General features: G+C 34.2%; 1 protein-coding gene across 1 annotated transcript; it reads right to left on the minus strand.

Annotated features, from left to right (window-relative positions):
* Positions 1-9,395: 9,395 nt before the first annotated feature.
* Positions 9,396-9,836, minus strand: LOC110932849 (S-protein homolog 2-like). Its single transcript, XM_022176105.1, has one exon. The coding sequence runs from the start codon at positions 9,834-9,836 to the stop codon at positions 9,396-9,398; it is 441 nt and encodes a 146-aa protein (XP_022031797.1).
* Positions 9,837-22,048: the final 12,212 nt, after the last annotated feature.

The following is a 22,048-nucleotide window of genomic DNA, read 5'->3' on the forward strand; positions in this document are numbered from 1 at the left end:
GTGAATACGTGTATTACTGTTATAGCATGTGAAACAATATGTGTAAATACTTGTGCGGTAGCTGTTTGATGTATGCGTAAAGAATGTAATTTCTTTGCACACGGAACTGATTATTAGTGATAAACACAATAGGACTCGGTTGACCAACTTGGACGAATAGCGTAGCAAAACACACCGAGCAATCTAAGGTGAGTTCACTACTTTGAGCATGTGTCCCGGTGGTTGGGACAGTCAGTGGGTATCACAGGGAGGGATAAGTCTTTTGGGTAAAAACGGGAATGTTGGATAATATACTCTTCCTATCACCTTTAAAGTCCCTCCGTGTTGTTTGGTTACCTGGGAGGTAACATGGTATTAGTTAGTAGCGCTACCTAGGTTTGGCAACCTCACCCCGTTCCTGGGAGGACGGGTGTTGAACTAATGACCTAGTCATGACCAATGCTTTGATAGGGGCATTGGAGAAATGGCAAAATAATCAGAAGCCGTCTTATATTGGGGTATTATCAACATTGTTTTCAACATTACCTTCGGAATTAAATTCAATGGATTAACTAAACACTTGGTAACCAACGTTTTTGTAAAACTATGAACTCACCAACGTTGTCTGATACACTTGTTGCATGCTCGCAGGTCGTTAGATTATATGGATTTGGAACTTGCTGTCTGAAGTAGCTGGAGTGGTCATGGGTCGTGCTGATTGGATACGAATGATGGGTTTATTGATTACATACATTTAATTTGAAACAGTTAAACTATGATTTCTTTTATTTGCTTCCGCTGAGCGTGTTGGTTTCATTTAAACGTATTGACGGTACTTTTCAGTAATAATTGATGATTTTATGTAACAACTTGTGACTGGTTCAATATGATTAGTGGCTCGTTATTGGTTTGTCACACGCCTAGTAGGGTTTCCCATGGGTGGTATTTTGGGGGTGTGACACAATATATATATATAGGGAGAAGATCATGCGAGAACCACCTCTTATTGTGAGAACCGCGAGAACCAATGTGAACACACCAAAAATGCCTAAAAATAGCTAAAAATCACACAAATTTTTTTTTGAATTTTTAATATTTTTTATAAAAAAATCGCTACTTTTCGAAGCAAAAAAAAAAAAAAATTTTTAATTTTTTTTAAAAAAATATATTTTTTGGCTTCTAAAAGTAGCGATTTTAACATAAAAAATATGAAAAAATTCAAAAAAAAATTTTAGATTTTTTTTAGATTTTTTTAGATTTTTTTTAGATTTTTTTTTTAGGTTTTTTGGGGGTTTAGTTTTTAGCATTTTAGCTTGAGGGGGGGGGGGGGGGGTTTAGGTTTTTTTTTTGGGGGGGGGGGGGGGGGGGGTGGGGGAGGGGGTTTAGGTTTGGGGGGGGGGGGTGGGGTTAGGTTTTTTTAGCATTTAGCTTGGGGGGGGGTTTAGGTTTTTTTTTTTTTTTTTTTTTTTGGGGGAGGGGGGGTTAGGTTTTTTTTTTTTTTTTGGGGGGGGTGGTTAGGTTTTTTTTTTAGCTATTTTAGGTTGTGTTCACATTGGTTCTCAAGGTTCTCACAATAAGGGTGGTTCTCGCATGAGCCCCTCCCTATATATATATATATATATATATATATATATATATATATATATATATATATATATATATATATATATATATATATATAGAGAGAGAGAGAGAGAGAGAGAGAGAGAGAGAGAGAGAGAGAGAGAGAGTAGGGTTCCTGCGGAAAGTGTGTTTTTCCTAGAAAGTCTAGGAAGCAATAAGAACGCGACATGTGGCATTGAAGGATTTTAACTAAAAGGGCAATTGTGTAATTTGAATATTATTTTAATTATGGATTATTTTATTAGGATAACTAACTATGGAAACTAAATATTCCATTTAAATCAAATTGGCAGTTTCAATTTAAATGATACATGACGCTGTGTTTCTTGACAATGTGTTTTAACAGCAAGCAGATTTGTTGACGCTGTGTTTTAACAGCAAGCAGATTTCTTGACGTTGTGTTTTAACAGTAAGAAGATTTGTTGACGCTGTGTTTTAACAGCAAGCAGATTTCTTGACGCTGTGTTTTAACAGCAAGCAGATTGCTGGAGGATAATTGACACTGTGTTTTGACAGCAAGCAGATTTCTTGACATTGTGTTTTAACAGCAAGTAGATTTCCTTGACACTGTGTTTTAACAGCAAGCAGATTTCTTGACGCTGTGTTTTAACAGCAAGCAGATTGCTGGAGGATTCTTGACACTGTGTTTTAACAGCAAGCAGATTGCTGGAGGATTCTTGACACTGTGTTTTAACAGCAAGCAAATTGCTGGAGGATTCTTGACACTGTGTTTTAACAGCAAGCAGATTTCTTGACATTGTGTTTTAACAGCAAGCATATTTCCTTGACACTGTGTTTTAACAGCAAGCAGATTTCTTTACGCTGTGTTTTAACAAGCAGATTGCTGGAGGTTTCTTGACACTGTGTTTTAACAGCAAGCATATTTCTTGACATTGTGTTTTAACATCAAGCAGATTGCTGGACACACTGTCAGTGTCTTCGTCTTCAACACAACCCAGTGTCTTCGTCTTCAACACACTGTCATCAATCAACATTAAAATGGTAAAACACATAAACCTAGAGCCCACTCTAACATGTCAAACATTGAGGTCCATTAACTAAAAATAAGAACCCGATTCAATGATAGATAAAAAAATTGAAACAAGTATGAAAAACAACCGATATATGACCAATCGGAGAAGAATATTTGCAGGAAAAATGGTTGGTTCTTCTTTGGTTGCGTTTAGGGAGAGAGAGAGAGAGAGGGGAAATCCCATGATTTTAGGGATTGGTTATTGATATAGCAGTTCTTGACTAATTTAAAACACTTTCAATTACCAAAATACCCTCACTATATTAAAAGTCTCTAATTATATAACTCAAATATTACGAAAATGCCATCTATTAGATCTAAGCCATTAAAAACACCAATCGGATGGCCCAGATCGCTTCCTAGACTTTCTAGGAAAAACACACTTTCCGCAGAACTACTACTCTATATATATATATATATACACATATATAGAGGATTAGGATCAAGAGTGAACAACTTCTTGAGAATGAACTAAGTGAACTAATCTTGGCCCTTGATTATTTTTTAGATTAAAAGGGTAAGACTGACATTACCCAAGTATGTTTAATTAAAATCCCTTTATTTTCTGATCTCTTAACTCTCTTTCTTTCCCTCTCTCTCACTCTCATTTTTAATTATTTCTCCATTATTTCTTTATCCATAGATTTTGTTTTAATTTTAACTTGAATATTGTTTTTCTTTTATTATTCGTATATATAGATATCATAATACATTGTTTTTAACTTTTTATAATTTTCAATAAACATTAAAAAATTTTTCTGAGATTGAAATTGTAATTATTTTTGGGCATTATTTTTTTTGAATATGCGATGAAGTTATTTATTTTTGCATACATGTGATATGTTTCATTTTCATTAATTTCATAATTTTTATATGAATCTACTCGTGTGCATGCCTAATATACTATATGTTGTTAATATACACATATGTAACCATTTCTGAATATAATATACAAATGTATAAAAGACTGTACACGTGTGTATAAACTAACAGCTATGTATCTTGTATAAACTGATAGTTAGCGAGACTGTACATATGTGTGTGTGTGTATATATATATATATATGTGAAACCAACTATTCTGTTTATTTTAACCAGAAGTAATTGTTAATCGATCAATGTTTTAGGGATAACTAGTTTTAATTATTTTATTTTTATTTTCAAAGAAATGCATGTTTCTCACTCCATATATGGTGGAATTTACTAAAATTCAAGGTACATTTGCCAATATTAAGATTACCAATGAAAACAAAAAGTTGTGTTTAAAGAAATAAATTATATTGTATGATATAACACAATATGTTATATCACTTATAGGCGTCTTTTATTTATAAAGATGTATTCAAACAGTTAATTTATATTGTATGATATGACCCAAATGTAGTATTAGTTATTCGCGTCTTTTTATATAGATATTTATATATTTTTAACATAAATTTAGTGGTTAGAGATGGTTGCGTCATATAATGTGAAAGCTAAAACATATATATACACATAATAATACTAAGTTATACAAGACATTCATTAATTATACAAGTATATCACAAAATAATTATTTCGCATGTTCCATTATCCAGATATCTCTTTTTATGTGTTTTGAAGGTAACCTCGGGACTACATTTATTCTGTCTAATATATATATATATATATACATAGTAGGAGTTGGGTGGAAAGTCTATTTTTCCTAGAAAGTCTAGGAAGGAATAAGAATTGGACATGTGTCATTGAGGGATTTTAAGTAGAAGGGCTATCATGTAATTTCACATTTTAATTTTATTTATGGAATGTATCTTCATTAACTAAAATTCCATGATTTTCGGAATTTGTATTATTTTCGAATTCAAATCTGGAAGTCAATGTGTTCATTAACTAAAATTCCATGCCACATTACATCGCATATTCCATTGTTCAGAAGATTAGAAGATTACTGGAATTTATCAGCATGTTCTTGGTGCTGTGTTTTAACAGTTTACAGGGCTAAAGTCAATTTTTTTTTATAGATCCCACAATATAAAGATGGTAAAACACAGGGTATGAATCTGATTGCTGTTAAAACACAACTGTATGAATCTGAATGCTAAAACATAAGTGTATGAATCTGCTTGTTGTTAAAACACAACTGTATGAATCTGAATGTTAAAACACAAGTGTATGAATCTGCTTGCTGTTAAAACACAACTGTATGAATCTGTTTCCTGTTAAAACACAACTGTATGAATCTGAATGCTAAAACACAACTGTATGAATCTGAATGCTAAAACACAGCTGTATGAATCTGCTTGCTGTTAAAACACATCTGTATGAATCTGCTTGCTGTTAAAACACATCTGTATGAATCTGCTTGCTGTTAAAACACACCTGTATGAATCTGCTTGCTGTTAAAACACATCTGTATGAATCTGTATGAATCTTGATGTTAAAACACATCTGTATTGAATCTGCTTGCTGTTAAAACACAACTATATGAATCTGCTTGCTGTTAAAACACATCTGTATGAATCTGGATGTTAAAACACATTTGTATGAATCTGCTTGCTGTTAAAACACATCTGTATGAATCTGCTTGCTGTTAAAACACATCTGTTTGAATCTGTTTGCTGTTAAAACACATCTTTATGAACCTGAATGCTAAAACACAACTGTATGAATCTGCTTGCTGTTAAAACACATATGTATGAATCTGGATGCTAAAACACAACTGTATGAATCTGCTTGCTGTTAAAACACATATGTATGAATCTGGATGCTAAACCACAACTGTATGAATCTGCTTGCTGTTAAAACACAAGTGTATTAATTTGCTTGCTGTTAAAACACATCGTCAAGAAAACGGAGATGATAAGAACAATATTTGATTGGTGATGATGAACTCGGAGATGGTGGAGATGGAGAAGTGTTTTAATTTGATTCGATGCTCTCCATCGTTTCTAAAGTTATCTTCTTCCATGATTGTAGTTATTTTTGGTAGGGATTGGGGTTTCCAAGATGGGTTTGGAGAGAGAGAGATGGAAAATCGCTTGAATTTAGGAACTGGCGGTTATCTAATTGATTTAAAACACGACCATTGAAAAAATTGCCCATACTCATTTAAAACAATCAATTAATTAAACTCAAATATTACAAGATTGCCATTGATTTAATCTCAACCCTTAAACACACCAATCGGATGGACCAGATCGCTTCCTAGACTTTCTAGGAAAAATACACTTTCCGTGCGAACCCTACTATATATATATATATATATATATATATATATATATATATATATATATATATATATATATATATTTGCGAAACCAACTATTCTGTTTATTTTAACCCGAACCAATTGTTAACCGATCAATGTTTTAGGGATAACTAGTTGTAATGATTTTATTTTTATTTTCTAAGAAATGCATGTTTCTCACTCCATATGTGGTGGAATTTACTAAATTCAAGGTAAATTTGCCAATATTAAGATTACCAATGAAAACAAAAAGATATGCTTAAAGAATTACATTATATTGTATGATATCACACAATATGTTATATCACTTATATGCGTCTTTTATTTATAAAGATGTTTACATTTTTAACATAAATTATTGGTCGGTTTACAATAGGCATTATGTCTAAAATACTTTTTTTTGTTAAACCAACTATTCTGTCTATTTTCATCCAATCCAATTGTGAACCAAGTAATGTTTTACCAATATAGTTGTAATTAATAATTTTATTTTGTAATAAATGCATGTTTCTCACTCCATATGGTACAAATGGTTAAATTTTAAATTCGAGGTACATTTACCAATAATAAGACTACCAATAAATACAAAAAGATATTTAAAGAGTTAAATCATATTGTATGATATGACACTAAATGTTATATCAGTTGTTGTCTTTCTCATATAGATGTTTATATTTTTTTAAATAAATTTAACGGTTATTTAGAGTGACATTATAATATATGTTATTTAAAACATATATACACATAATACTTTGTCACACATGACATATTTTATAATTATATAAGTATGTCACAAAAATTATTATTTCTAATATTTCTATATCTAGATATCTATCTTTATGTGTTTTGAATGTTACCTCATAGGACTGCATCTATTTGGTCTAAAGTACATTTTTTTTTGTGAAACCAACAATTCTGTCTATTTTAACCCAAAACAATTATGACCTGAAAAATGTTTTAGGGATAATTAGTTGTGATGAAATTTTTTATTTTCTAGGAAATGCATATATGTCACTCCATTTGTGGTGGAATTCATTACAATCCAAGGTAAATTTGCCCATATTAGGATTACTAGTGAATACAAAATATGTGCTCAAAGAGTTAAATTATTTTGTATGGCCTAACATTAAAAATTATATCACTTATTGGCGCCTTTTATTTATAAAGATGTTTACATTGCTTAACATAAATTACTGGTTGGTTTATCTTAGGAATTACGTCTAAAATACATTTTTTTCTCAAAAATCCATGTTTCTCACTTCATATGTGATGGAATTTACAAAAATTAAGGTGAATTTGCCAAGATTACCAATGAAAACAAAAAGATGTGGTTAAAGAATTAAATTATATTCACGCAAAATGTTATATCACTTATAGGCGTCCTTTATTTATAAAGATGTTTAAATTTTTTAATATAAATTATTGGTCGGTTTACCACAGGTATTATCTCTAAAATACATTATTTTTTTTGTTAAACCAACTATTTTGTCTATTTTCATCCAAATGAATTCTGAACTAAATAATGTTTTAGGAAAACTAATTGTAATTAATATTTAATTTTGTAATAAATGCATGTTTCTCACTCCATATGTGGTGCAAATCATTAAACTTCAAGGTAAATTTACCAATAATAAGATTACCAATGAATACAAATGATGTGATCAAAGAGTTAAATTGAGTTAAATTATATCATAGTATCATATGACATTAAATGCTATCGTAGTATCATATGACATTAAATGCTATATAAGTTATTGATTTCTTTATCTATATAGATGTGTGTATATATAACATGTATTTAATGGTTTGTGAGAGCCAAATCATATTATACGAAAAAAAAGCTAAAACATATATACACATAATACTTTGTCACACGTGACATATTTGATATTTTACAACTATATAAAAAATAATTATTTATATATCTATATTTATGTGTTTTGAAGGTTACCTCAGGATTGCACCCTATTCTGTCTAAATACAATTGTTTTATTTGTGAACCAACTATTTTGTCTAGTTTGACCCAAACCAATTGTGAACGGAACAATGTTACATGGATAATTAGTAGTAATTATTATTATTATTATTATTTTTTTGTAATAAATGCATGTTTCTTACTTCATATGTGATGTAAATCATTAAAATTAATGGTAAATTTGCCAATTATAAGATTACCTGTGAATACAAAAAGTTGTGTTCAAAGAGTCAAATTATAGTGTATGAATTATAGTGTATGATATGACACAAAATGTTATATTAGTTGTTGGCGTCTTTTCTATATAGAATTTATATGTATATTTTAACATAAATTAACGGTGAGTGATAACCATATCATATTATATGGTAGCTAAGACATATATACACATAATACTTAGTCACCCGTGACATATTTAATAATTATGCAAGTATATAACAAAAATAATTATTTCTCATGTTTCATTACCTAAATATCTATTTTTATATGTTTTGAAGGTTACCTCAGGACTCCACCCTATTATGTCTGAAATACAATTGTTTGTGTGAAACCAACTATGTTGTCTCTTTTCACACAAACCAAATTGTAAACCGAACAATGTTTTAAGGATAATTATTTGTAATTAATTTTTTATAAGATATGCATTTTCTCACTCCATATGTGATGTAAATCATTAAAATTCATGGTAAAATTGCTAATAATAAGATTATCAATGAATACAAAAAATGTGTTCAAAGAGTTAAATTATGTTGTATGATATGACACAGTGTCATATCAGTTGGCGTCTTTTTTATATATAGGTTTATATATTTTTTAAAATACATTAACGGTTAGTGATAGACACCTCACATTATATATATATATATATATATATATATATATATATATATATATATTATATGATAGCTAAAAGCCTTAAACATATATACACATAATGCTTAGTCACACATGACATATTTAATAGTTATATGAGTATATCACAAAAATAATTACCTCTCATGTTTCATTATATAGATATCTATCTTTATGTGTTTTGAAGGTTACCTCTTGATTGCAACTTGTTCTTTCTAAAATACATTTTTTGTGAATCCAACTATTTTGTCTATTTTCACGCAAACCAATTGTGAAGCGATCAACGTTTTAGGGATAATAAGATGTAATTAAATTTTTATTTTTTAGTAAATGAATGTTTCTCACTCCATCTGTGGTAGAATTCATTAAAATCCGAGGTAAATTTGCCAATATTAAGATTACCAATAAGATGTGTTCAAAGAGTTAACTTATATTATATGAGATGACATTAAATGTTATATTGGTTATTGGCCTTTATATATATATAGTATATATATATATATATATATATATATATATATATATATATATATATATATATATAACAAGAGTTAATAGTTAGTGATAGCCACATCATATTATCATAGTATATGATTGCTAAAAATTATTTTACACTACTACCCAAATATTAGTATTGTGGAGAATTCACAAACATAACATTAATATAACTTTATTACTGTCATGAAACAATTAACATGGTCAAATTTCTTACTCCCATGATCCTCTATACACCCATGATGGATCATCATATGGTTTAAATTCTTTTGACAAATAATATCCATCTTGTTTTAATAGCCAATAAACATTTGTGAAATCAACACTTGAGGCATCCATATTATTTGCAACATCATCGTCATAAACATGAAAATGTGCCGATCTTGAATTATCTACAAAATCTCCCATGAAAAGAGTATTTCCAAAAATACTTTCACAGAAATGAAAATCATACCCAAGACTTAAAGTGATGTTGTGATGGCCGAGATCGTCGTCTCCGGATTTCACATGAACATCGATTGTTGAATCTGGGATTCCGTTGTATATATAAACGGTAACATAACTGGTGAATATACAATCGGCAATGACAAAGCACGTGAAATAGCTCAATACAATGAAAAGGGAACAAAGCTTCTTTGTAACAGAAATGCTCATTTTTTCAAGTTTCGAAAAGTGAGTATTCTAATGTTTGCTCTACACATGCATTTATATAGAATGCATGTATAAAAAAATGTATTTTAGTCTAAAATGTATTTAGTCTAAAAATGTATTTAGACCAATGGGGTGGTGGTCCATTGGCAAAGGCAAAACCTTTAAAACACCTAGATTGGGAAGGGGAAGGTCTTGGGTTCAAGTCTAACAGAGGACAAAGAATTAAAGAAATTAGCCGTTCAAAAAAAAAAAAAAAAGATCCTTGATCACATCATTTAATGATTAATATTAATTTGGTATCATTTCAATAATTAAATGGTAGTTTGTAAAAGAAAAAAGGAAAATGATAGATTCGACCTCTTATGTTGACTTTTTTTTTTTAAATTAAATACTAATTTTACTAATATTTAAAACTCAAATAACTTTTATATACTTCACTTTATTTTTATTAATTATACCATAAATCGAGCGTGTTTTATTCTTTTCAATATATGAATACTATTGATTTACTTTTTATAAAGAAATTATTTGTTTTTTAAAATGCAACACTCTACACGAATAACTATGTTGTTATACCATTTTATACGATGTTGTTACGTACAAAGGTCCATTTATGAATGCATATTTTTTTTGACGACATAAAAGCACAATGTAAAATGGGATAATAGCACCATATTTATCGTAATTAAAAAACGCATTCAAAACCTGGGCACGTAACATCACAACGTAAAATGGTATAACAACAACAAAAAAAAAAAAAACTTATTTTAAAAAAAAACATTATATCAATATTATTATACATATATCAAAGAGAAAAAGAAAATGTTTGATTTTTTGGTATATATATATATATATATGTTAAAATAGTGAATTAGTTAATTGAGATTTAAAAAAAATGTGGACGTGTAAATGAGCACAAATATCCTTACCCATATAAAACCCTCATAAGTACACGTGTTGGCTCCTCATTGCTACTTACGCTATATAAAAGGAGTCGTTCATATGCGTGTGTGAGAGAGGGAGATTTACAGCTTTGAGTATCATGTTTTCGTTATATTACCTATCATATATCATTATTAAAAAAACATATAATAATTTTGAATATGATTTTCTATACTAAGTGAGTTATATTTGCTTTTCAATAAATCAAAATGTTTATTTCAACTGATCAATGATCATTTAGTTTTGTTACAATAAAGCTATAAATAGTTAATGAATGCAAGTGTAAAGTTAATTTATTTATTTATTTGTATCTCTTCAAGATATTTTCTAGAACGAAAATACTCACTACTCTCTACATCTATATTAAACTACAACCTTTTTGTCCACCACGGGAATTGAACCCTTACAACTTAGAAAGGTAAAAACCTTATCCAACATCATGGCATCGTCATACCAAAAGCACTTCGATATTTAATATTAAAAACAAAAAAAGACTTGACCGGACTGGAAATACCTCAAACCTGGGGTCTCAATATTTTAATCTTTGGCACATTGTTCTTAAACAAGAATTTCATAAATAAGCAATGGAAACATTCAAGACAAAACAAGTCTTAACATCCAAAACTGTTGTTGGTGCATATCGTATGACAACAACTTTGTGAAAAGGTCTTTTGATATCTTGTGAACATTGGCAAGTTTAGACAACTTGCAAGCTTAGTTAGCTAGTGGTCTAAGCAGATTAGCATGGTTAGCTAGTTAGCGGGTTTAGCTAACTAGCGGCTTTAGCTAACGAGCAGGTTTAGCTGGTTAGCAGTGTTAACATGTTTAGCGGGTTTAGCAGGTAAGTGGCCTTAGCAGGCTTAACTTGTATAGCGGGTTTAGCGATCTGATGTATGGGCCAAGCCCAGTCTGCCAATGTGTGTGATATATAAACATGTTTACATGTCGGGTTTTGGCTAGGGTCCAGAATCGCTAGTCAGAGAGTGTGTGAGTGGTTTTATGTTCTTGAGAGTCTTGAATTGACTGTAAACTTGTTGCTAGAAAATAAATAGAAGACTAGTTTACAATGATCTCGTATTTGCTTGTTTGATAAACTTGTTTACTGTTATTGTTTGATCTACTAATAGGATTCCACATTCATAGTTGATTATGAGTCCCGTTAGGATCCGTCTAAGGGACCTACAATTTGTATCAAAGCAATAGGCTCTATATTGTCTGGTTTAAGATTGGTTTTCTACAAAAATAAGTGTTTTTTTCTTTTGTTTCACGTATTAAACAAGTGTTTCTTAGGTTGTTCTTGTTTGATAATCTGTTCTTTTGGGATTTTCGAACTGTTCTGAGTTGTATTAATCAGTTTTCGAATTCGTTTGAGGTTACTAAATTCTACAGTTTCATCAGAATTAACAGGTTTATCGCTTAGGGTTTCAGAATTATCAACGGGCTTAACCTTTAGCGGGTTTAGCTATTTGGCGGTTTTACCCCAAATAACGTGGTTATCCTTTAGTGTGTTTAACCTATTAGAGGGTTTACTCCATTAGCGAGGTTACGTTGTTTACTATGTTTGCAGACTTAGTGGGTTTGTTGGCCCCAATTGATCTTTGATCTCTAGAACGTGAATCGAATTTGAATATAACTTGAGTCTTTGAATACATGTATGTTTTACAATTGAAATCTAAAGGCCTATTTATAAGTAACTAAAAGGTACGATTGTAGAGACGCGTCTCTTCACGAACAGATGTGTCTCTTGATCTCGTGGATGTGATTGTACTTGAAGAGGTGCGCCCCTTTCTTTTCCTTTGAAGCCGTCGATCAAAGGGCGTATCCAAGGGACACATTGATTCCTTTAGGGAGTTAGTTATCAACTTCTGTTTTGTCACATCTAGTCCCCGTACTTCATAACTACCCTAATACTATCTTTATACTATATACATGATAACCCTTGAACTTTAGGATGTGTAGGGATTAATGATTTCATTCACTCCCTAATCACGAACATCCTTGAGTTGTTGTAGATCTTGAACTCCGAGCAGTTTTATCTTCTCGAATCTCCTTGGTATCCAACACTTCACATGTATCTTCTTATTCACGAACCTTGCTCCTCACGAACCATGTTCCTCACGAACCTTGCTTCACACGAACATTTTGCTTCATACTTGTCTTGGTCGTACTTGATTTGTATCACATGAACCTTTTCTTGTGTAGTTGTCCCAACACGAACTTCATCCGATGTTGATAAACTTGCCCACCATATCACATGATTTGAATCCATCCCACATAGATTTTAGATAAACTGACTCACTCATATTTCTCTCGCAGTTGTATCACACATCAATGCCTTCTTTTAACCAGTCACATGATTACTTGTTTCCTTCACACGCGTGCCTTCTCCTTGGCCTATCATAGATTTAATCTCCTCATCACGGTTGTCTCACACAAAGAGTTCTTTTATCATTGATTGCTTCCCTCACAGAGTCTTCACTTTTACCTAATCTAGTCCACTCACTCGATTATTTATTGTACCTTTCACAGGTTATTTTCCTTCCCGCATCACACAGTTTTTCTGCTTTGTTGGTTTCACACGACCAAATTTCCCATTTTACTTTTCTTCATTGTCTAGGCACATCAGAAGTGCCGGTTCATCATCATCTTCTATTTCGACCAAGAGTGTCTCATTTTCCTTGATTTTCTTAGTTGAGCATTCGTAGGTGACGTGCATGCGTGTGTGTATATTTTTAAGTTATATCTTAGCTCTTTTTACTCGCTGATTCAAGTTTTAAATTTATAAAACACGAAATTCTATTATCAATCTACACACACGTTAAGGCAAGTGCACCCATCGCGGACGTAGCATAGTTATTGCAAGATACCGAGGTCGTCCAAGGACACAAGAGCTTTTAATACCGGCTTATCGTTAACGTCATCTAACCAAACTTTGATGAAAAGGTTTTTAAAGCTATAAAAAGATAAACAACAAAAAAATAAATAAAATATAAGGAAAAACAAATAGACAAGAAGGAATCACTTGGTTCCAACTCCTCTTTTATGTATCCTTTTAATGATTTCCGCACTTTGGGCATTTTAAGAGATTATCTTTAAGTTATAGTAGTAGGCCCCCTTCCAGACAACGTTACCCTCAACCTATAGGTCTGAGTCAGCAAGGATACAGTCCCGTAAGGTCGGATTATTGAAAGATAATTAAGTGCGTTATTAATGCGAAAAGTGGAAGGCCCACTTCCAGGCAGCGTTAACATCAACCCTTTGGTCTGAGTCAGCAGTTATACAGTCCTCGCAGGGGTTGTTTAAAGTTTTAATAGTAGTTTATAGATAAGGGATTCAAGCGGTTCTTACTTCTCCCGCGGGGGTTAAGACCATCCGCTCGTGAAGTCCTACTAAGCTTAAAAACAGGTTCTCACAGGATATATACACTGAACGAGACATAGAATTTACCCAACCACCCATCTAACCCACTTCCAAGTAGTTAATGCGCTTTATATAGACCATAAAGACACGAATATGTGAATCAACAACATATGAAGAATGATTAGATAAATTCGCCTTCAATATAAAAAACTAGTTATTAAAGTCATTAACTCATACCCAATTAAAAAGTAGCCAAAGATTGGAAATAAAAAAGTAATACATAAAAGATATGTTTTCACCAAGTGATGTAAGAGTTTAGCCAAGCATGGCCTTTGTTTGACAAAGACTCTTACGATCGATCTTGGATCCCGAGACTACTACACACTCTAAATGATGGAAGATGGATGATGGTGGTGGATGATGGTGTTGGAGTGGTGGTGGAGTGGTGGTGGAGTGGTGGAAAGTGAGAGAGAAATGGTTTGCCAAGGGATGGATTGGAATGGAATCAAGCACCCCTATTTATAGGCTGAAGACAGACGTTCACCACGGCCCGTGCCCACATGGCACGGCCCCGTGGCCATCTCTCTCTCTTCCTCATTAACTGCAGTGTTAGGTCTTGTACTAACACGACCCCGTGTGTCAACGGCATGGCCCGTGGCCAATGCACTTGCTGTACTATCTCAGATTCTACAAATCTTAGAGTTGACCACTGTAACACTCCGTATTTTCCAGATGTCAAAGTCAAAGTCAAATATTGACCGTTATTGGAATTAAAGTTATTTTAATTTTTATTTTTATATTATGTTGAGTAAGTGTTGTATAATCAAATTAATCGATCGATAATCTAACCGCGAATCGACGATCGACTTTGAATAATAGGAAGTAACAATGCGATAAAGTTAATCAATCAATAATCAAGCTAATCGAATCAATCATCGAACTCAAGTATGGGAATTTTGGTACTGTTATACGTGTGTGTGTTCCTTACGTGTTACTTGTGCATGTTTATTTTACGTTAATGTGTGTGGTGAATCAATCAAGTCAAATCGAAACTCGAAGGATAATCAAACTCAATCGAAATCAACCCGAATGATGAAGTAAGGATGATTGTATGTTAGATATAGTGGTTAGGTTAGGAACTCATACGCAAATCATCGTCCATCGAAATCGAAATACCAAAAATCGTCGCAAAATTCTCAAAAAGGAACATCTTGATCGAACAGGACCTCCGATCGAACAGGCTAGCCGATCGAACATGCTGTTCGATCGAGCAGCCCATTCGACCAGGAATCCCGTTCGAACGGTTGAGCCTTTCCTCTTTTGGAAGCCTATAAATAGGGCTGTCATTGTCATCTTTACCACTTTTGGAAAGCTCTGACCGACCAGCCCTTGTTCTTCACTATTTCTCCGATTTCTCTCCGATCCGGTAAGTTTTCACTCTAATTCTTGTACGATTTTGTTCATTTAATTATTCTACACCTTTCTATCTTTCAAAACTTGGATTTCAACCGTGAAATCACCAAGATCTAGGTGTTCTTGGGTGATGTCATCATGGTGTTCTTCAAGAACACCAAGTTTTGGCATCATTCCACCATGATTAGCTTAGATCTAACCGATTTCCACAAAAACAACGTAAATCTACTAAAGATCTTAACATTTCATGGTGGAAAGGGGATTGAAAGACGGTTTTCATCTATCTTTCAACTCTTTTACACTCAAACCGGTGAAAACGGAGCTTGAACCAACTTACAAATCATCCTAAACAAACACATGGTTTAAGATTCGGATTCTACCTATGAGGTTCACCGATTCCGGGTTAAACGTAAACTAAGGTTCCAAACCGTTCACTGACCGGACTTGGGTGATTCCTGCCCGAGTCAGTGAACCTAGTAAGGGTCTGTGTTTTATGGTTCAAACCGTTATCAAACTACCTCAAAAATCACACCAAGATAACTAAAATAACCAAGTGTTAGAAGATAGGCTAACCAGGTCAGAAATGCTGGCCGAACGGTTAGGCTGTCCGATCGAACAGCCCAAGCGAACGGGCTACCCAGCCGATCGACCGGGCCAGCCGATCGGCTAACACATGGACCCACAATTTCACAAAAGTGTAGTGTTGACGAAGTGATGTTCGATCGACTACGCCACTCGATTGTAACATTACTCCTCGAATCATGATATACTATACTTCAACACTTAACCATTTTTCGAAACATTGGAATGTCACCCGATCGAGCATGCCACCCGATCGAGTGACACCTTGCCAAATTGCTAACCGATCGGTTGGGCAAACCGATCGAACAGTCCGTTCGATCGACCAACTTGAAAGGTAATGCTGCAAAAACTTCAAAAGTTCAAACCATCATACACAAACACATCTTTTCCTAAAGGAAGAAACAATCCACTCGAAAGGACCAGCCGATCGAGCCTGCCGGCCGATCGAATGGGAATGTTCAAACGGACTTTCAAACCAGACGAACAGCCCGTCCGATCGAACCAGCTGTCCGATCGAACGGCCCAATCGATCCATTATCTCTTGTTTTCATTTCCGCGTTACTCATCGTTATACTATCAAACTATCCAGGCTAACTTATTCTCAGTGCTCCCTTCAATCCCTACCAAATCACTGTGAGTATACTCGATCCCTTTTTGCTTTTAGCACTTTTGGGTGTTACATACGTTATCTATCAAAATCACAATCAAACATAAACTATTTGAACGCTAACCTATTCGCATGTGCTACTTGACTAAATGATTGCTGTTTATTATGTTTACACGTGGAGTGCTATCTACCTGCTTTAGCAACATAGTACTATAGTTTGGACTCAACACTCGTTCACACGGGGGTTGCTAAGGACAATTACTTGCATGGATTACGGTGGTAATCATGTATTGCGAACTGTCTCGGACAGTCAACCCGCAGTCGTTGGTACCGATGGTCCCATGTTGATAATTTACATGCATCGTTTTCCTCTGTGTACGTGCCTGGTTATGCGTAAACTATTCGAACTCTATATGCTATACTAAACTTGTGTACTCACCTTTACATTTTATGTATTGACTTTATTTTAACGTATGTGACAGGTGTTTAAGGTGTTAGCTAGCTAGGGAAGCGAGGCATAAATAAGTTTCTAGAGGCTCCCAACAGATAGTTGTCGGCCCTGAACAAGCTCCTGGGTCATAGTTATCTGTAGATCTTGTCCACTGGCACTATGGCCAGAGGAGTCAACAGAATAGGGGTCTTAGAAACATTAAACAATATTTATTTGGTTTGTAATAATTGAATCTGAGTTGTCGGAACAGGATTTATTGCCTAGATGCTTTCTGTAATGACTTGTTATTTATTTGGGATACGGTATGGGACGTATCATTTAACTGAATTTGTATGATAGTTGTTGTGGAAACTTCTGGACAATCTGTTTCGCTCAGTGCCGCGCCCCGATGATTCCGCCATCGGTTGGGGTGTGACAACCACGCTCCGTGTTGCCTGAGCACGGCCCCGTGTTGGTTGTCTGTTTTGTCCTTTGCTGTTGTCTTTTCTTCTGTAGAGATTCCGGTCTTGGGCACGGCCCGTGTCTGGTGGACACGGCCCCGTGTCAGGTCTTCTGATCTTACTATTTTCTTGGTTTGGATGTGGATTGGGGCTTGGCGAGTTGCGTCAATCCTCCTTCTTTGTATTTATGTTGGTTTTTGCTGTTATTTTGCTCCTTTTGCATCTTTAAGCTCTTTTGACCCTGTAAATTAAAAAGGAACAAAGAAACAAGCTTTTTCAAATATTAGTACCGAATAGGGTTGATTTTACGCCGTATTTGATATAATTTATATGTTGTATTTCATGCAAATTAGTAATTTAAAGCTTGAAATCGAACTTGAATCAAATCATAAAATCATCAAACACAAATACACACATAATAACACCAAAACACATATAGTAACACCAAGGCACATTGTTTTATTGATAATTGACATTGTTTTACATTGTACCTCGATTACAGAACACAGTTATCACACATCCGGGTTCTGATAAGATGTATCAGGATCTATAATTTTGTATTGGTGGCCGAGCATGAAAGCAACATAGCGACGTATGTAAGCAAATGCTTGTCAAACTGTTCGACTTTCGACTAAGGAATAAGCACTAACCTTGAAATGACGAGCTAGACATGTTAAAACATGTCTAATGATGTTATAAAACTGATTTGTTATCAAAACTTAATGTTTTAATACTAAAAAAATTCATTCGTCGTAAAATGCATTTTTATGCATTTTTTACTTTTATTTCGTAAAAGTTTGGCTCGTCATTTCGCCTACTAAACGTGATGATCAGAGGGTGTAATCGCAAGGGATTTACACCTTCATTATTACGATCACGTAGCAAAGTTCATTTTGAACTTTGTCTTGACCAAAATGGCCAGAACCGTAACTCAAAGAAAAAGTCAATTTGCTTGACTTTTGGCTCATAACTAGCTAAAAGAAATGAAATAGACTAGGAGAAACACTTACTTGTGTTTCAAAGAGAAGATTAGACTTAGAGAAGGAGGCTTCAATGGAGAAGCAAGCTCCAAGAAGGATAGAAAGAAGAACTTCATGCTTTGACTTTGAAGTGTTTGAAGTGGTGTGAAGAAAATGTGAAGAATTGAAGGCTATTTATAGTGTCTTAGGATCAAGGAGGTGATAACAAGTGTGTGATGAGGTGTTAGTGATGTTGCTTAGTGTCCTAAAGTGTCCTGACCAGAATTAAGGTGGCAAATTAGTGCATAGGTGTCCTACTTGGAGAACAAGGCTGTGTCCATACTTGGAGAACAAGGCTGCTGCCCACAAGTTTCTGCATACTGGGCATGTCTTACGGACCGCAAGACATTATGTCTTACGGTCCGCAAGGCTTTCTGACTAAAAAATTTCACTTTTTGGCAGATTTGGCCCATGGACTTGTATTATCACCTGTTTGCCATTTTAACCCTTCTAACTTGTTATTTAAGCTATATGAAGGGTATAAAGGCATATGTAACTTGAATTTTGTTCCAGAAATGTCGTGAATATCAATTTCCTTGATCGTAAGATTACGTATTTCGTAAATAAAATATAAAATTTTATTACATAGGGAAACGATAAAAAATGTACAACGGTTAAAATTTTGCAAATGTTACAACGTTGGCCCTTAAGGAAGGTTGATTGTTATGGACTAATACCATTGCAAGGTATGAGACTTGTCCCACATCGGTTGTATGGGCAACTAATGTGAGGTTTATATACCAAATGAGCTCTTTCACCAAGCAGACTAGTTTTTTGGGTTGCGTTCTCTCGTTTGGTATATAACATATTGTTTCGGACTAATACCATTGCAAGGTACGGGACTTGTCCCACATTGGTTGTATGGGCAACTAATGTGGGGTTTATATACCAAATGGGCTCTCTCACCCACCAGACTAGTGTTTTGGGTTGAGTTCTCTCGTTTGGTATGTAACATTGGTATCAGAGCCAGAACTCAGAGTTGTGGCCTAGAGAGAACCAACCATGAATAACGTGGCCATAACCAACGTGGCCGTGACCAACGAGGCTCGGAGTGGTGGCCTGGAAAGAGCCAGACGTGACCAACGAGGACGTTGGCCCTTAAGGATGGTCGATTGTTATGGACTAATACCATTGCAAGTTATGGGACTTGTCCCCCATCGGTTGAATGGGCAACTAATATGGGGTTTATATACCAAATGGGCTCTCTCACCAATCAGACTAGTTTTTTGGGTTAAGTTCTATTTGTTTTAGTTTAAGCTTTTTAAGGGTTATGGACTTTTTAGTCTTATACTATAAGGAGTAAATTACAAGTTTTGTCCTTTATGTTTGTCCCAAATTTCAGGCGTTGCCCTTTACCTTTAAAATTGATGAGTTTTGTACTTAATGTTTTAAAATTTTGCACGTTTTGTCCTTTAGGCCAAACCCAGTTAAAATTTTATGTTAAGTAAGGGTATTTTTATAATTTTAGTAAGTAGATGAGGTTTCTTTTGTAATTCTATATTCATTTAATTATAAAACATAATTAAACTCAAAACCCTCTCACTCTTTAGTCTCCCTGTCCTCACTTTCTCCTTTATCTCTCTGTCTCTCACTTTGTATCATCATCCACCATAGACCGTCACACCAACCATGTGCCACCACCACCACCACCACCACCTCCCGCGACGTTTGCCACCTATTTTCGCTCTTACACACTTTCACAGTCAAACACACCTTCTTTCTCCCTCTCTCTCAACACGTATATGGTTGCAGTTACCGGATCTGTATCGGAAACAATGTCGTTGGTGAGAGTCAAGGTGAGGAACGAGTACGACTTAGGGATGCCGGCGTCGCTTGAGAAGATCCAATGCGGTGCTTGACGAACGGAATCTTTCTCCCTCTCTCTCATCAAATAGAGAAGATCCGAAGGCGGTGCTTGACGGCGTCGCCGGACTCGTCGGAATCCTCCGTGACAATCAGTCAGTGTAAACAGGATCAATCAAATCAAACCCTAGATTTTCTTCATCTTTCAATTCTCAAATTGTTCAATCCTAACAGTCGATTGCAGGTCAGTTTTCATCAATCTGTAATAAACATTCGTTAATTTTGCTATTTGTCACGTTAATTTCATGCTGTTTATATCCGATTTTGACTGTATATACTTCCGATTTGACCGATTTTGTTTAATTGAAGTTGTTTTTCGAGTCGAATTCATGTGGTTTTGACTAAACTTATGTCGATTTTGACTTTGTTATGGCCGTAGTTGGTTAATTTGTTCGGATCTCTGTGTTTTTTTGTTGTGTATTTGATGTGAATTTGATGATGATTGTGGATATTATTGACTGAGTACAGATCATTGGTTAGTGAGGCTTCGGATCAGAATTTGGATTAGAATTTGGGGTTCGGTGTCGAAATGAAGAGGTGACTAAAGCTGTTGTTGTGTAAATGATTCCGGCGATGCCAATGCAGGGTTGTTGCTGGGTTTTTAGTTGTCAGGGGAAGCAGCCAGGCAGGGTGGTGACTGGTGGTGATGGTGAAATTACACAATAGTCCCAATCTATATATTAGTTACACAATAGTCCCTTGAATGGTGAAATTACAATGGTACCCTCATGTGCCTTGCACATGACTAGATTTAACCAAAAAATCTAACTGGGTTTGGTCTAAAGGACAAAACGTGCAAGATTTTGAAACATTAAGTACAAAACTCATCAATTTTAAAGATAAAGGACAGCGCCTGAAATTTAGGACAAACATAAAGGACAAAACTTGTAATTTACTCTACTATAAGATAACTTCACTTACTTGACCACTCCATGTAGCTGACTAAAAACCGATGTAACTTTAATATTAATCAATTAAAATTTGTTTCGCAAACATCTAATTTAACTTTTTTTAAAGTTGGATGCATAACCGGAAGAACAGAAGCCTCCAACAACGTATGAAGAGGTTAGTGATTAACTATATATTCTACCCCAACATGTGTAGTATATTGTTTTTAATTATATGTGATTCTAAGGGTCCTTAACTTTGGTATAGAATATTGAAAATGCAGAAATTCATATGTTCCGGATTGGAGCAAAAAAAGGTACGTTCGCATCCAAAGGAACGCCCCTCGTACTCCGGATGCATTCAAAGGGTGCTATTACTCATGGAAAAGGGTGTTAATGAACCCGTAAGTAAGTAGTCCATTTTATTGGGGGTAGAGTGGACCAAAATATATATACGCTTCTTGTTGGGGATCTCATGACTGTCGTGAACGTCAATCAAAAACCTATTTAACCTAAATAGCTAGGGTAAGCAGGGTACCGAATCCAGAGGAGTATGGTGGAAAACGTTATGAATTAAGTATCTATTAACCTAATTGCAATAATATAAAATAGGTTTGTTTTGAGAATTTGATTAACTAAGAATTATGAAAA

This window comes from Helianthus annuus, chromosome 1 (genome assembly GCF_002127325.2).
Source record: "Helianthus annuus cultivar XRQ/B chromosome 1, HanXRQr2.0-SUNRISE, whole genome shotgun sequence".
In the NCBI taxonomy this organism is placed as follows: domain Eukaryota; kingdom Viridiplantae; phylum Streptophyta; class Magnoliopsida; order Asterales; family Asteraceae; genus Helianthus; species Helianthus annuus.